Here is a 14,932-nt window from a genome sequence, read left to right as displayed (position 1 = left end):
TGTAAGCCTCCTGTACTATATTCTGGCATTCATGATTAGCAATTGCTTGCCTAGTGAAGAACAGCACAGAAAAAAAAAAATGTCGTTTTCATATGCTTATCTCCCATGTGATGCCCTTAGCCAGATTACTAGAGTAGCCCTAAAATTAAGATCAAAATTTTTGAAAAACAGCAACAACTCTGCGCTCTCTTATGCCACCCTGCCTGCTCTTCCATAATAATTTGTGTGTCTGGCGCTTTTCCCATTAATCTCTCCCTTTTAGTTGCAGGCACAGGTCTGATATGCATTATCAGCCACCCCATTGGTCATTATTACGAGTTGACGCGGAAGTGCCTTCGGCAAGAACTGCACCTCTCGACTAGCTGGACATGCAAGCACGTGTGGTGAGTGCAGAGGCAAGAAAGTCCAAGCAGCCGTCGAGCAACATACTGCAGCCTCGACATTCATACACAGGCGAAATTGTCTATCGCTGTATCAACAGTAGCGGACCGTTGTGGACTCTGCTGTAGCTCCGGCTGCCCTAAACTCCGTGGCCTAAAAACTGTTTCACCTCGCCAGCTAGCTCCATTCACATAAAGAACGGTAAAACAAAGAGGTGCAGATAAGCATTTATAGGCAAGTGGAGATAACAGACCACTTGAACTACAATGTCCCACTGTGACGCACGAGCTCCGATTGATAACTGCATGAAGTTTCTCGACGCCAGACTGCACCCTTCTCGCGGGCACGTCTGACGGTTGTCCGAGTACAGGAGAAACAAGCCACAATTAGTATTTGCTGCCCTGCATTCAAAACTGATAAAAAGAGACCCTGGAATGATGTTTTAAAATCACGATTACTTTTCAGTTGTACCCGTTTTTGTAACCCTCCCCAAGTATAGGGTAGCCTACTGGGCATTGCCTGGTTAACCTCCCTGCCTTTCAGTCCATTTTTCTCTCTCTCTTTTGCTATTCCAGGCTCTTTTCTGCTTTCAGATAATTTTAAGTGCTTTTATAAATTTTTTTTCTTTATTGCTTATATGGCAGCATGTTTGCTTGAATTGTTTTATCTTATTTCCTTCAGTCTGCTGAACTCTATGTTTCCATTAGCATAATGGTTTGCATGCATTTGCACTTTGTGTAACGTTTTCTGCCTTACATTATCACTGTTATTTGGGCACGTTTGTTCTGTTTATTTTGCATGCTGTGATGTTCTTCCTTTCTTTCTCCTTACATATTATTGCAATATGCCGTTGCTTGTGGTCTTACTGAATGTTTATTTACAAGTAACAGGAGGTCCTGAAACAGTGACAGAGTCTGGGACTTCCTTACGTACCATATAAACGCATGTACGGGCTGCACTTTTTTTTTTTTTTTTTTTCAGATTTGAGGTGTGGCCTATACACGCGTTGTGCGGATTTTTTTTTTTTTTTTTGAAGTAAAAACACGCCAATCAGGGAATGAGCAGCATTTATTCTACGTTCAGTCGTCACTCGCGGAGTCTTCCGACTCCTGAGCTGGTGCTGTGCTTTGGTGCACGCTCATCCCACAAGAAGTCTCGTAGCTTGTCCGCTGTCAACGTGTAGCTGCTGTTCCGCACTTCCATCACATAGCAGAGCAGTTCTTCCAGTTCGGGAAACTTGCACGGCTTGCCTCGGAAAACGCGCTTTTCGCAGCTTGTGTTCTTCAATGCATCTTTTTGGTTGCACCATCGTCGGACGCACTTCTCGGCCACGTCGAATTTCCTGCCTGCCTTGCGCAAGCTTGCTATGGCTGAAAGCAAACTCCCAGCTGTGTAGCTATTAAGGTGATTGCCCACTGTGCTAAAATTACGTTTGGCGGCAGCACACGAAAGCCACAACTGCGGCAAACTAACACGCTACCACAACTGCCGTGCCTTTGGCAGCCACAAAAAACTGGAGCTGGTGATACTGATGCCGATATGAATAGCGGGAGCTCGCGGCGAAAGAAAAAGTATGATGATGATGATGAGACACGGCCTCTGGCGCCACCTGTGGGTGGCACCTGGAAGCTCCTGCATGCGTGTGTAGCCTCTGCGATCCAGTGTGCCGTTGCTCGCAGCCGGAGTTGATCGCGGAGGCCATGGTGCGTGCATTTCATGGGTCGTGGAGTTTGGGTTAGGCCCTTACACGGATATTTTTTCTTTTTTAAATATTTCGGGAAAACAAGGTGCGGCCCACACGCATTTATACAGCATATTAATTTTTGTTAATAAATGGCTACAGCTAAATATCCAAAGAAGCTGCTTTGCCCTGTTTCCACTTCCATGCTTAGCAAAACTAAATACTAAGGACCAAAGGCGTGCTCCAGAGGCTGGAAGTGACAAAAAGGTGGCTGTGTTTCCAATGTTGCATTAAAGGGGCTGCGAAACGCTGTTTGGGGGGATACCGGCTATACTTCAGGTGGGTTCTTTATGTCACACAGATGCTGACTTAAAAAGAATTACAGGAATCGATGCAGAGGAACGGGAGTTATTCAGTGGAGAAATTTCAAAATACAAGCAAACAAAACGCTGCCCTCAACTCGATTTTGGCGGGGCTTCCCACTCCTATTTCGCTCTCCCAATGACAGCACCAGGCGCAACCAATCAAAACAGCCAGCCAGAGCACGTCGCGGAAGTTCGTACTCCATGGTTGCCTGCTCCCTGTAACTCGTTTTTGCTGAGACTGGCAGCGTCGTTTCCATGCCAGAGTGCCCCTGGTGGTGTATTTTTATTTTACTTGCTTTGCAGGGCTTTTATCTAAGACAAACAAGTTGTTTTTGCTGATCTAATATAAAACGCAGACAGGTGACAAAATGTGTCTATTTATTCACACAATTTGCAGTATATTTACTGTTTGTCTGATCATCAAGCTCGCGCGCCAGGTGATGTCATATTGTCACGTTGTAGTGACGGCAGTCCAGCGGTCAGGAAGACACCAGAAATACTTGCAAACGAAGCTCTTTATTTGGGCTGACTTGCGCCCGCAAAAGAACTGAATCACTCGGTGGCGGCGTAAGCAACAAGCGTGCTCGTCAATCGTCGAACTACGAATGTCCGCCGCTCGCGGCATCGCTCAATTTAAAGCCGGCAAGGAAACTTCCAGATAACAGGTCAAGATCATCTACGGTAATCTGGAAAAACCTAGATGCAGCCTTTCATGGCTGCGAACAATCGAGATTAGTCTGGTCGCTTCTCGCGCCACGAACAAAAGTGATAACGACCCTTTCCTGCTGCCTTGAGCGTGAACGAACACACACTGCAATGATAAGTGGCAATATCCACTGCTAAAAACCCGCCACTGCGTGGCGACACCATCAGAGCCATGAAGTCGTTTTTGGGAGGACATTAAAATACTAAAAAACGGAATATACGCGGTATTACCGGCGCTAATAGCACCATTATAACTCACTGTATGCAAACAACAGGCAAAACAGTTAACTAAGATTGTGTTTCTGGGCCCCTTTAAGTGAGCGGCACACTGGGAGTTGCAGAGGCAACCATGTGCCGTTTTCAGACCCCACGATGTTCGGGTACATGTGCTCCAAAGTGAATACCAACAAGAAAACGAAGTTTGTCGATTGTGTGCAAACAGTGGTTTGCTCAACATTGCCATGTGGCAAAACTTGTGCGGGGGCTGTTGGCCAATGTGGGAACAAGTAGCTCAGACTGCGTTATTACGAAGTTGACAAAACCATGGTGCTGAGTCAACTGGCCTTGTGCTCCCACCACTGTGACTATGGATCTACCTTCCAGGAGGGTAATGCCCTACAAATATCAAACTACAAGCCATTATCAAGAAATATGATTACAAGCATGCCCTTATTGGTGCCATCAAGAAATGGCAGTGCTTGCAGTGTAGTAACCATGCTGTCCCCAGGAAGCATTGCTCACGTCTTCTGCTTCCTATATCTGATACTGCAAATTAATATTTTTCGCGAATGCCGCTTATGTCCTGGCATTTTACCTCTAGCAGCCAAGTATGTTTATCTCTTCGTGCTATATATATATATATATATATATATATATATATATATATATATATATTACGATGAAAAAACTTGCTCGACTGCTAACAACATAAGTAAAGAGTTGAAGTACACTTCTTAAAGAAACATTTATTTACCGACGGTTTCGGACGGTGGACCGTCCTTCATCAGGGTAAGGTTCCTTACCCTGATGAAGGACGGTCCACCGTCCGAAACCGTCGGTAAATAAATGTTTCTTTAAGAAGTGTACTTCAACTCTTTACTTATATATATATATATATATATATATATATATATATATATTGTTACGGCTATAATCTTTATAGCCAGGGTGTTCTAGCTGGTTCAACAGGCCAGTGGCGAGAGGTTCGATCGGCGAGCGGGAATCAGCGTCCAGCGGGGCACAACACTCTCCACCTCTTCTTCTTTTGTTCTCCGGCCTTGCCCTTCCTGCGTTTCTCCAATCCCGTAACAATATATATATATGCAATTTTAACTGTGTTTGCAACCTGTAAACTCCTGTTCATCCCACTTCCTGGAACGACCAATAACTAAGATTATACCTTTCTGGCGCCTTTCCACGGCTATTTCCAGTGCCTTTGTTCAACAACAATGCACACTCCAGCGGAGCTCAGAGAGCGACAGTTCCCTCATGTTTAAAAATGATTAGGATCCGAGGAAACTGGCTTGTGAGCCCGTTGCCCCGAGATACTTCCCGAACGTTTTCAGTTTGTGCACAGCAGACATTCTCCAGCACTTTTCACTCAAAGAGTGGCATCTCATTTTAAGCAAAGTACTAACAAAAAAAAAACAGTGCATGTTTTAATGCAGTGCAGTGCAAACCACAAGCGAAAAAGTTAGCCAGCAAATGCAACATGCCGCTTCCTTCTGCTCCCGCTGCACTGCACTCACTGTTGGCCATTTACACGACAAACTGAAAACTTTACACGGAGTCACGATTGCGCTTCAGCCACAGCAACAAAAAATATTTTCAGAATGCTTTTCTTACTGTTTTTCAAGACGTATAAGAACCTGGCAGCAATGGGCTCCAATGAAAGGGAAATGAAATACATTAGCCAACACTGGAATGAAACGAGCCTCCGAAAGCCACATAGCCATGTGCTCTTCATGCCCTTCCAAAGTCTATTTCTGCATGTGGAATAGTATCTACTTGATTCCTATCCCCCCCTGCTCCTTTGCCCTTTCTATTCCTCACTGTGTCATCATTCATATTCATCTGATTTGATGCTTTCTTTAGAATCAGACCCACAGTTCTGCACCCATCTGTTGTACAGACAAAGGTCAGCGTAAAGTATCTCGGTATCACGATTACAGCGAAGTTGGATTGGACCGCACACGTCGACACGATAACTGCCAAAGCTTCCTGCATTCTCAACCTTTTTCAATGAAACTTTTAACATACAACTCCATGCCTAAAAGAAACATTGTACATTACGAATGTCAGGACATTCTCGAATATGGATGCGTATGTTGGGACCCGTTCACAAATATTTTAAAAGACAAGCTACAGCGAGTTCAGAAGCGGGCAGTAAGGTTCGTAACTGGGAATTATAATATTAAGGTTAGAAGTTCTGAGCTTCGGGAAGCTCTTGGTTGGAAATTATTATCCCATCGAAGAAAAGTTTTGAGAATAAAGTTTCTGTATGACATCTACAAAACAGGAATTAATAAAAGCACCTATTTAAGGCAGCCTCACTACGTTTCGAGTAGAAGGGACAATACGATGAAAATTAGATGGCATATCTGCCGGATCAGTACACTTAAATATTTTTTTTCCCAACACAATAAATGAATGGAACCTACTGCCTAATGAAGTATTTAAGAGTGAGAATTTCCAGGCCGCAATTGACAACGCAATAATCGGATTATGCTATTCTCAGTGTTGGTTCTGCGTATTGGGTGTAATCAGAATGCTGTTGTCTTCATAGGAAGTCCTTAACATTTTTCTGTAACTTTTTTTTGCTGTATTGAATTTTACTGTTAATGTATTTACCCCGCCTACAATAATGCCTCTCAGGGCGCTGTAGGTACCTTGAATAAATAAAATAAAAAGTAAATAAATGAGCCCTGGTAACACACAGGGCGTGCAGGTCAGCAAGATGAGCTAACGGGGGCTTTATTAGCAAGAAAGTGATTAGCAAGGAGGGAAACCATAAAAGAAAGGCAAAGCACCACTGGTGGCATGATGCAGTAATAAAGAGTTATATGGAGATCCCAAACCTATCCTTGCCACTAAATTAATTTGGCTGATGATGTCATAGCTAGCCCGGAATTTGAGATTCAGAGCATTTTGTAAGCAGAGGGCAGGTGGCCTGTCTCTGCTTGTTAACTCAACAAACAGCTCAACAGCTCCTCATTTAATCAGTACCCGGTGTTTTGTGCTCATATGACTGACAGGAAATGGTACGAATAAATTCAGTACGGACTAATAGCCCTATGTAGGCATGCCAACGTCTTGGTAGGAGGGAGGAATTTAGATTCTAGAGGTACCATAGGCAACAACAAGTGCTGTGGATATAGCAAGCAAATGTGCGACATGTAGATGTATGCCAAAGTGACCACAAGGGCTGATAAGAAGCGAAAAGTACACACAATAGATGGAACATACCAGACCAGACCATCTGTGCTTGTCTGCACGCGCTGTGTGTTCTGATCTTCCTTTATCCTGTTTGCTCAACGCACGGCTGGGACAGGAACAGATGCAATGACGGCGCCATAGATATTGCCACTGTATTGTGCAACTCGAGGAGAGGCTAGCTTCTAAGCAGCCATTCCGACTGAAATCCTTCCTGCTTTTTCAAATCCAGATATTCCAGTGTCACAACTCAGAGAAGGTGTGTCAAGCATGTCTTGTCTGACCTCAGTGTTCAGCTCCTCAGGCTGCCACTGCACTTGGCACGCATATAAGTGATGCTAACAGAGTGGATGCTGAAGCAGTGGGCCTACCTAAAGTGCTCTGCAGGGAGATGGTTCCTACGCACGTTAAAAAACCCCAGGTGGTCGAAATTATTCTGCTACCATCCAGTCCACTACGGCACCTATTTCTTCCTTCTTTCATTTCCTTCTTCCTCTTAAGGTACAGTTGAGGTGTCCACCGATTCTTCCTACTTTGGCTCAAGGCACAGTTGAGGTGTCCACCGAGAAGTGTGACAGTGCTTCTCCTTTTTCCTCGAAAACCAATTTTTATTTTCTCTACTGTCATGAATGTTTTGTAACTTGGCCAAGGTTTTCCTCTTTCTTTAAAAATGAAACCGCGTGGTAGCTTCAGTTCCAAAGGTTCTGCCACGCAAGGAAACCCCCTTACACAGCATTGCCCCAGGAAACCCATATCAATGGAAAGGACAGTGGAATATATTGCCACATTCCAGGGCACAGTTTCTGACATGACTGGTCGCAAAAGAAAATAATAATTTGTGCTTAATTCCCCCCATTTTGGTATGCTTGTTTTGATTCTGCTGCTGTTCCTCACACAACTTACACAACTTATTGCCTAGCTAAACTTCAGATAACCGAGTCCCTGAGCCCTAACAAATGCAAGGTGTTTGCTCGCATTGGTACCTCCCCCTGCATTTGCATGCACCACCAAATGAGGTGCTACGTCGCAAATGTGCTGCTGAAGCGATGAAATGCTTTTGAAGTAATCATGAAAAGCCTGTCCAATTGCTCGCAGCACAGCCTATAAAGAAGCCAAGCCAGTATGCCACCTCATTTCAATGCCACCAGATTCATAAAACTACCTTGCTTGAAGTTTCTTGCAGATCTTGCAAAACTTTTTTTTTTCATTTTTACATTACGAACAGTACAAAACTAAGTTTTTGTAGAGCTGTCACTTAGGCCACAACAAACTACAGCACAGAACTTCCAGAACTATCTCTACAGTGGATAACCAATCATACCTAAGGCCATCGGCAAACTAAGGTATAAGCTTGCAAAGAGCTGGGCCGGTAAGGGCATTGCAGACATCTGCACGAGACGGCAACAAGGCACTTAGAGATATGCTATCAGCAGTTTGCAGCAAGAGATGGCAATTCCTTTGACCCTAGCATACCGCCCACTAAAGTGCAAGGTATCTTTACAACCAGCAAAACTACTTGACTACCTCAACAGACCCTTCAGCCGCTTTTCTGAACAAGTTCTGAACATGTTCTTGAAGCTATTCATAAAGCCAAACGTAAAATGCAAAGCTCTGGGACAGACTAAATTGCTGAATGCTCAAGGAATTGAACACTAAAAACTGAAAGACCACTGCGAATTTACTGCACATAGGTGGCAACATGAGCTAGCTGATACATGACCAAGATCTAAAACATCACTATGAACAGGCAACAGTGGTGTGCGTCGTCTCCAAAGTCCCAATTTGTTGCACTCTTTCACGTCCCAGCAAATTTACATTTATCGCTAGCTTGTTTGGCACTTCCGTTTTGCCACAAAATCAACAGCCAATCCTCAATGAGTTAATGCGGTTAGATGCTGCCCCATTTTTCATCCTCAAACAATGACCAACTAGCAGTGAAATTATTTCATGAAAGTGAATGAGTTAAGCAACTATTAATAAATTTCCCGGTTCACGACAGTATTGCCATTGAAAAGCATATGCACTGTTCTTACTGCATCTGCCAATTATGAACAACGAGGCCATTTAATGCATGTACAAACAGTACGCACACATCAAACCTCTACTAAACCAACAGCAAAGATGGCACGAGACTGGAACAGCCAACTTTTATCCTGCAATGCAATGAGTTCCTGTTAAACAAGCACCTTCTATTGGTACGATTCCATCAGCAATCGGATACGAGTAGGCCGTCGGGCTGATAAACGGAAAGACGTCATCAAGGCAAGCCCGGGAATCGCTTCCGTCGGATAGAAGCGGGCGGCGCATCCTGCACGACTTGCCTGGCGAAACAGGTTCCACCTCGTTTTGTGCAGTTAGTTTCGTTTTTTTCCCCCGCGACCGCACTCAGCGCATTAGTGCGCTTTAATATGCAGTGCGCGTGCTACTAACGCTCTGCAGTCAAAAATACTGGCATGTCAGGTTACAAGGCCGGGACGGCATGCCGAGTAATACAAGGCTCGATAATTTGGGTCTGTTGTAAGCATATGACATCGTTCGGCTTTTGGTCGTCTGCTACACCGAGACCAGCAGTGACCACTTCCAATCTGGCGAGGTCGAAAATTGCCGCTCGAATATCCATTCCAATGATACTAACTTTGCAAAGCTAGCAAAGAAACTAGCCGAATCCCACGCATTCACGCCGGAAGTTTCAAAAGCTACGCCCCAGCGGACGTACTGTACTCGCGAATCTGGCACAGACCGCAATGGAATGCAACGGCCGCGAGAAAGTAGCGCTTATCAGCTTACCACTGAGAACGTCAACAGCCACGATGTGCGGCAGTCGGGATTCCGGGCGAATGCCTGAATGGTCCAGAAGGAATTTCATTCTACCGTCGCATGAACGAATTCACATGCCAGCGATAACGGACGCTCCCCCGCAGAGGAGTCAGCGCTGGCTTATCCATTGAGCGCGACGGGAGCGAAACCCTCTGCCACACCACCAACCGGCCGCGACGGACGGCGGCCGCACTAACTAGAGAAACTTGACGCAACCACTCCAAGACGTCCCACACTCCGGTATTTCTTTGGCTTTCACAACGCAGTCGTCGGCTGGAAAAACACTGCGCGTATGCCCAACATGGCCGCTTCCCGTAACGACGACGGCGTAGGCAACGCGTCGTTAAGCGTGTCCTTGCGCAACAAAGGGCCAACTCGACCTTCGGAATGGGCGTATGCGTCAACTACGCATTAGCGAGCTTGCCGTTCATAAATGACCACAAGGTCAGGCTGTGGTTGGTCACGGAGCACGCCGAAGAGCGTGACGACCAGAGCGCACGGCTCAGAGGCTTAGCTCAGTCATTGCGCTCACCACAGGGCTGGCGTAGTCGGCACGGTGGAACGCGCATATGCGACCGACAACCGAAAAAAAAAAAAAAAATGAGCCGCGCTATCAGATGACAGTAGAGCTTACCTCGCGTGTCCTGCTTTCAGTTAGGTTCCAAACGAATCACATGTAGAAGCGCGAAGTTACACACGAGAGAATTCGTGCGGGCAGGCTGTTCGAATACCTCGTTCCAGCAACGAGCGCGCTCGAGGGGGGAGGGGGAGGACGGGTCATGGGTGAGAGAGAACGACGACGCGATTTTTGATTTCTTTTTTTTTACAGATTTCTTGAGATAAACCTGGATGATTTTTACCTGTTGAGATCTGCACCAAACCCTGGCCAATCCCCCACCGTGGGTATGTGCCGTCGTTTTTGAGGCACTTGCGTTGCTTGCGTGGCTAGCCTCTCCTGAGTCCTTTCCTACTCTGGAGCAACTAGGAGCAACAGCTCGAGGCCGCCCCTTACGCCCGTGCTGGGAAACAAGGTCGGCAGCGGCGACTCACGCCGCGAGCTCTTTAACTCGCCTTTTTTCACTACGCTGGTGTACAATGCTGACGCCGTAAAATACCTTTATTTTGACACACAGGCACGCGACGTGAGCTGGGCCGCTGACGGACGAACAAGCTGCAAGGATAAACTGCAGAGTCCAGACCAATAACACTTCGTCAGCAACCCACAAATTCCACACCTCAAAAACAGCAGCGCGAAGCGACAGCTTCCGTTACGCAGCACGGCACGCTTCGTGTAGCAACACGGCGACGCAGGCTGCGCTAACCTACCCTGCCTCCACGACGTTTACCTCTAATCACTAATGTCATACGCCATACTAATGCATTAAAAAAAAAAAAAAACTTATCAAAGTTAGTCTTGTCTCGTCTTGACTCAGATTATGAAACGTCACTAGCCAACAGTAGCTTTGGATTCCAAGCAGCCACTGAGAGCCAACGCAAGCCTCAGGCCGTGACCAGAGCGGCTGGTCGTGCATCGAAAGTGGAAGCCTCTGCTTTGGTGTAATGTAACGCATTATGACGCCCCTGCACTAAAGAAGCGGGCTGCGTAACGCGTGCCGGCGGGACCCCCAAAATCGGACGCATGATCAGCCGGACGAAAGCCGGCAACTAAGCGGCGCAGGCCACCGGCGACACACGATCGCAGCTCCTGTCGGTGGCGCGACGGCGTTCCGTCACCGCCTCCTGAACGATGCAGTGTCCGCGAGCCCCACGGTTCGCAAGAAGCGCTCTTCCGACGCTGTGACCCCGCGCTGGGATGCATGGCTTTGCCCAGAATGAACTGCAAACCGATCGTCACGTGTAAGCAACCTCCATCCGCGCCTGCGAGCGCGGGCCAACTGTGCGCCCAGGCTTTGCGGGCCGCGGCTGCTCTAAGACGGAAACCGGTTTCATAACGGTTCGCGGACTCATATGGTCGACCAGCGACAGCTGGAAACGCGCACGTCTGCTAAGCTCAAGTCGGGAAACGACTGATAGAAGCTGTTATCGGTGGTTCCATGAGCCACCGCGATACGTATATGGGTGCTCTGCTCTTGGCCCCTGTCGGAATGTCACGGCAGTAGTCTGGCCAGCTTGGCACGCGGAAATGTCGAGTTTGTGCCGCATCTTTCCGTAGAAACGAGTTTTCGCAGTAGGACAGCGTATGAAACCGTTTTGAGAACCCGCGAAAGGACGTTTGTGGCTCTTGGTTAAATGCCGGTCCGCGCTGTAGCCCTGTAAATCATGTTTCTGGGGAATAGCGCTTGAAAGAAGTGCAAACTTCAGTACTGTTGGCACCAAGAGAGAACTTCGTAGATTCAACCTTCTCATTTGATTCTCTCTGTGTTGAGAATACTTGACCCTATTCCCTTTGCTGGAGTAGCTTTTCTGCATTGCTGGTCGGCACTGTGACTGGTAAGCAAAATTATTTGCTGCAAAGAAGTTTACACAGACGCATGCAGAACAAGCGGTTGTCTAGCGGACATCCTTATGAAATGCCTTTGTTTTTTTGTATGACATTGCCAGTGCCCGATTTTTTAGTGCATCATATTTCATTGCGAACAGGCTATTTTGCTGAATTCCATGAGTGGAGCTGAACAGTAGTCATCAGTTTCTGTTTCCTTACCATGGCAGGTTTGGGGATTTTGCTCAACTAATGAGTTGTTACCGCTACAAGCATTGGTTAATCACTTGCCCTGACACTGCCTAATAGCCCAGAAGCCAACTTAAAAGTATAGTTGAGACTTGTTGGATGGCTGAGACATTGCAGTCAGCAGCTAGAACAGGGATTCACGTCAGACGAGAGCCAGCTCATTGATGGCTAGTCATTGCCTGGCACATCATTGCCCTTGTGGGTTAGTTGGTTCATTTCGAGGAAGTTTAAAGGCCAACTGTTAGGTTTTTTTGTATATTTTTAGTTGATAATCACATCACATTCCTTAGAGTTCTTTCACTCTGGTACAAAAAAAAAAAAAATTCAGCATATCTAGTACAAGTATTTAAAAAGCTGAAAAACCAGGAAACGGAAACGGGGTTTCGACCAAACGATGACGTCACTGATACTGTCACAAAACCTGTTGCGTGTGCATTGATTGGCTAACCTGATGACTGTAAGTGTGAGCTTGGGTTATTATCTGTCTCAAATGACCAAAAGCCAGCTCGAAATTTCGTCCTTCAGCAAACACAGAGCGAATATCAATGGGCGTGTATCCAGTGGCATCACATGTGCAAGGTTGTGCATTGAAATCTCTGATTGAACCCACAAAATGGGAAATTTTAAAATTAATTTGCACTGCAACAAAACACTTCTTCACTGTGAAATTGGCATGAAGGACCAGAAAACTGGGCAGAACTTACCCTGAAATCTTCAGTAAAATCAGAGGAGATCGAAAGAGTGCTTGAGTTGCCTTTTAAGGGGGGACGAGGGTCTTAAAACTAACTTTTTTATGCATGGCTAGAATGCCATGAAATTTTGCATGCAGATGCACTTTTCTTTTCTGATTCCAAAAATAGCTGCTGGTCTTAAATCTTACGAAGTCTACAAAGTAATTAGGTAATTTTTTACGCAGCTTTAACGAACTTTCTCATTGCATTTTGTTCCTTTTATTTACACGATTTGATAGCCAGAGAGTTTCCATACCCGATGACATTCTTCGTTTTTCTCTAAAGGCATGTCATCCTGGTATACTATGTTGAGAGTAAAAGGTCGCAGTATTTGACACTGCAACTCGTTAAGCTGATTGTAAATTTCTATTTATACGTGGCCTAAACAAAAAAAGTAAGAATGTCATCGGGTATCGGAATTCGTTGGCTATCAATTTGTGTAATTAAAAGCAACAAAATGCAATGAGAACGTTCATTAAAGCTGCATAAGAAATTACCCAATTACCCTCTAGAATTTACGATAACTTTTGATCTAAGACCAGCAGCTCAATTATGACTACATTTTTGGAATCTGGAGAGAAAAATGCATCTGTGTGCAAAATTTCATAAGATTCTAGCCACAAATAAAAAGGTCAGTTTTAAGACCCTCGTCCCCCCTTAAAGGTGCACGAATGAGGATTCTAAGCTCGTCTTTTTATCATTGGAATTCGATCTTCACGCTCTGAGCATTCTTAGAAACTGCGAATTATTGTTCTCTGTGGCCGATTTCCTTATTAATTCGATCTAAATGCCCCACTCTCACCTTTTTTATTGAACTCGCCTCTGAAAAGAGGAGTCAGCCAACACGTGGGGTGCCTTTCAGTCAGTTGCGTGGCGACTTGCCACTCTGCCACCAGCAGAGTGATACATAGTGATCGGCAAAAGCAAAGATTCCACGCGTATTCATATTTCCGTGGGCCTAATTTGTGGCTATGCTGTCTGCGACTGTAACAAAATAAAAGTGAAAGCAAAGCCGCCATGAGACTGGCTGAAAGGCACTCCATGCATTGGCTGACTCCTCCTCTTTTTGGAGGCGAGCTCAAAGAAAGAATGTGGGAGCCGAAACATTTCATTTGATTTAATAGGAAAATCGGCCATACAAGACAATAATTCGAAGTTTTTCAGAATGCTCGGAGAGTGTAGATCGAGTTCCCGCGGTAAAAAGACGATCTAGAATTCCTCTTTTGTGCACTGTTAACACTGCACTAAAAGGATGAGGACAAGAGGCAGAGGAATTAATGGTGTATATTCCTTTCTGAAGTAATGAATCAGGATCAGAAATGAAGAAATCAAGAGGAAGAAATGGGCTTGGGCAGAGCATGTAATGCGAAGGCAAGATAACCGGTGGTCCTTAGGGGTAACGGAGTGGATTCCAAGAGAAGGCAAGCGTAGCAGGGGGCGGCAGAAAGTTAGGTGGGCGGATGAGAGAAAGAAGTTTGCGGGGATACAGTGGCCGCAACTGGCGAAGGACAGGGTTAATTGGAGAGACCTTTGCCCTGCAGTGGGCATAGTCAGGCTGATGATGATTGTGATGATGATTCCTTTCTGTGCTTTTGTCATTGTGCTTTTCATGCAGTCTCAACTTTCCCCATCTTGTGACCACACTTGGTTGCTCAGATGTTTCCCCAGGTACTTGATAGGGAGATTATGGAATTTTTTGTTATTAAATTTAGTATTCTTTTATTGAGCATGAGCTCATGGATTCTGTCCCGAATATGGCATCCAGATTTCAATGACGATGAAATGCAGTCACTCTTGTGTACTAATCATTTAGTGCACACCCCTCTTTTCTTTTTTTTTAGGAGAACGTTCTTGTGGGCTAGTTGGTTCATTTTGACGAATGTTGAAGGCCAGCTCCAGGGGCCTTCTTGAATATTTTGAGCTGATAATCACGTCACATTCCTTTCATTCACTCCATTTGGTTTCTGTTCTTCGTAAAACCTGATAGCTGGGCCTTTCATGACTCGTTTGGAATTTGTTGGGCAGCAAAGAACACTTTCATTGCTGACAGAGAGAGAAATAACTTGACTGTGGTGACGTGTTGAGTAAGGATATCCTGTGCCAGGGTCACCTAAAGCCGAACTGGTCTGTC

At 45.6% G+C, this 14,932-nt stretch overlaps 2 protein-coding genes across 5 annotated transcripts in view; one reads left to right on the top strand and one right to left on the bottom strand.

Annotated features, from left to right (window-relative positions):
- LOC149360305 (baculoviral IAP repeat-containing protein 7-like) overlaps window positions 1–10,166 on the bottom strand; it is a 32,957-nt gene extending 22,791 nt beyond the window's left edge. The window contains exons 1-2 of one of the 3 annotated variants that reach the window (XM_089572275.1): window positions 10,016–10,141; window positions 9,352–9,405 (exon numbers count right to left, since the gene is read on the bottom strand). The gene's annotated coding sequence lies outside the window, so the exon portion shown is untranslated. Of the gene's footprint in view, window positions 1–9,351; window positions 9,942–10,015 lie in introns of those variants that run through there. The other 2 variants (XM_089572273.1, XM_089572274.1) reach the window with 2 other exon arrangements.
- The window catches only part of SIDL (SIDL trafficking protein particle complex subunit 10), a 95,276-nt gene that overhangs the window by 2,092 nt on the left and 78,252 nt on the right, over window positions 1–14,932 (top strand). Inside the window, exon 2 of one of the 2 annotated variants that reach the window (XM_089572270.1) lies at window positions 10,211–10,284. In XM_089572270.1, the coding sequence (XP_089428396.1) occupies window positions 10,211–10,284 (74 nt within the window). Of the gene's footprint in view, window positions 1–10,210; window positions 10,285–10,804; window positions 11,239–14,932 lie in introns of those variants that run through there. The other variant, XM_089572271.1, reaches the window with a different exon arrangement.

This window comes from Amblyomma mixtum, chromosome 2, assembly GCF_055824585.1.
Source record: "Amblyomma mixtum isolate Tamu chromosome 2, ASM5582458v1, whole genome shotgun sequence".
Lineage (NCBI taxonomy): Eukaryota > Metazoa > Arthropoda > Arachnida > Ixodida > Ixodidae > Amblyomma > Amblyomma mixtum.
The sequence above is the reverse complement of the archived record's forward strand: the minus strand, read 5'-3'. Positions and strand labels throughout refer to the sequence as shown.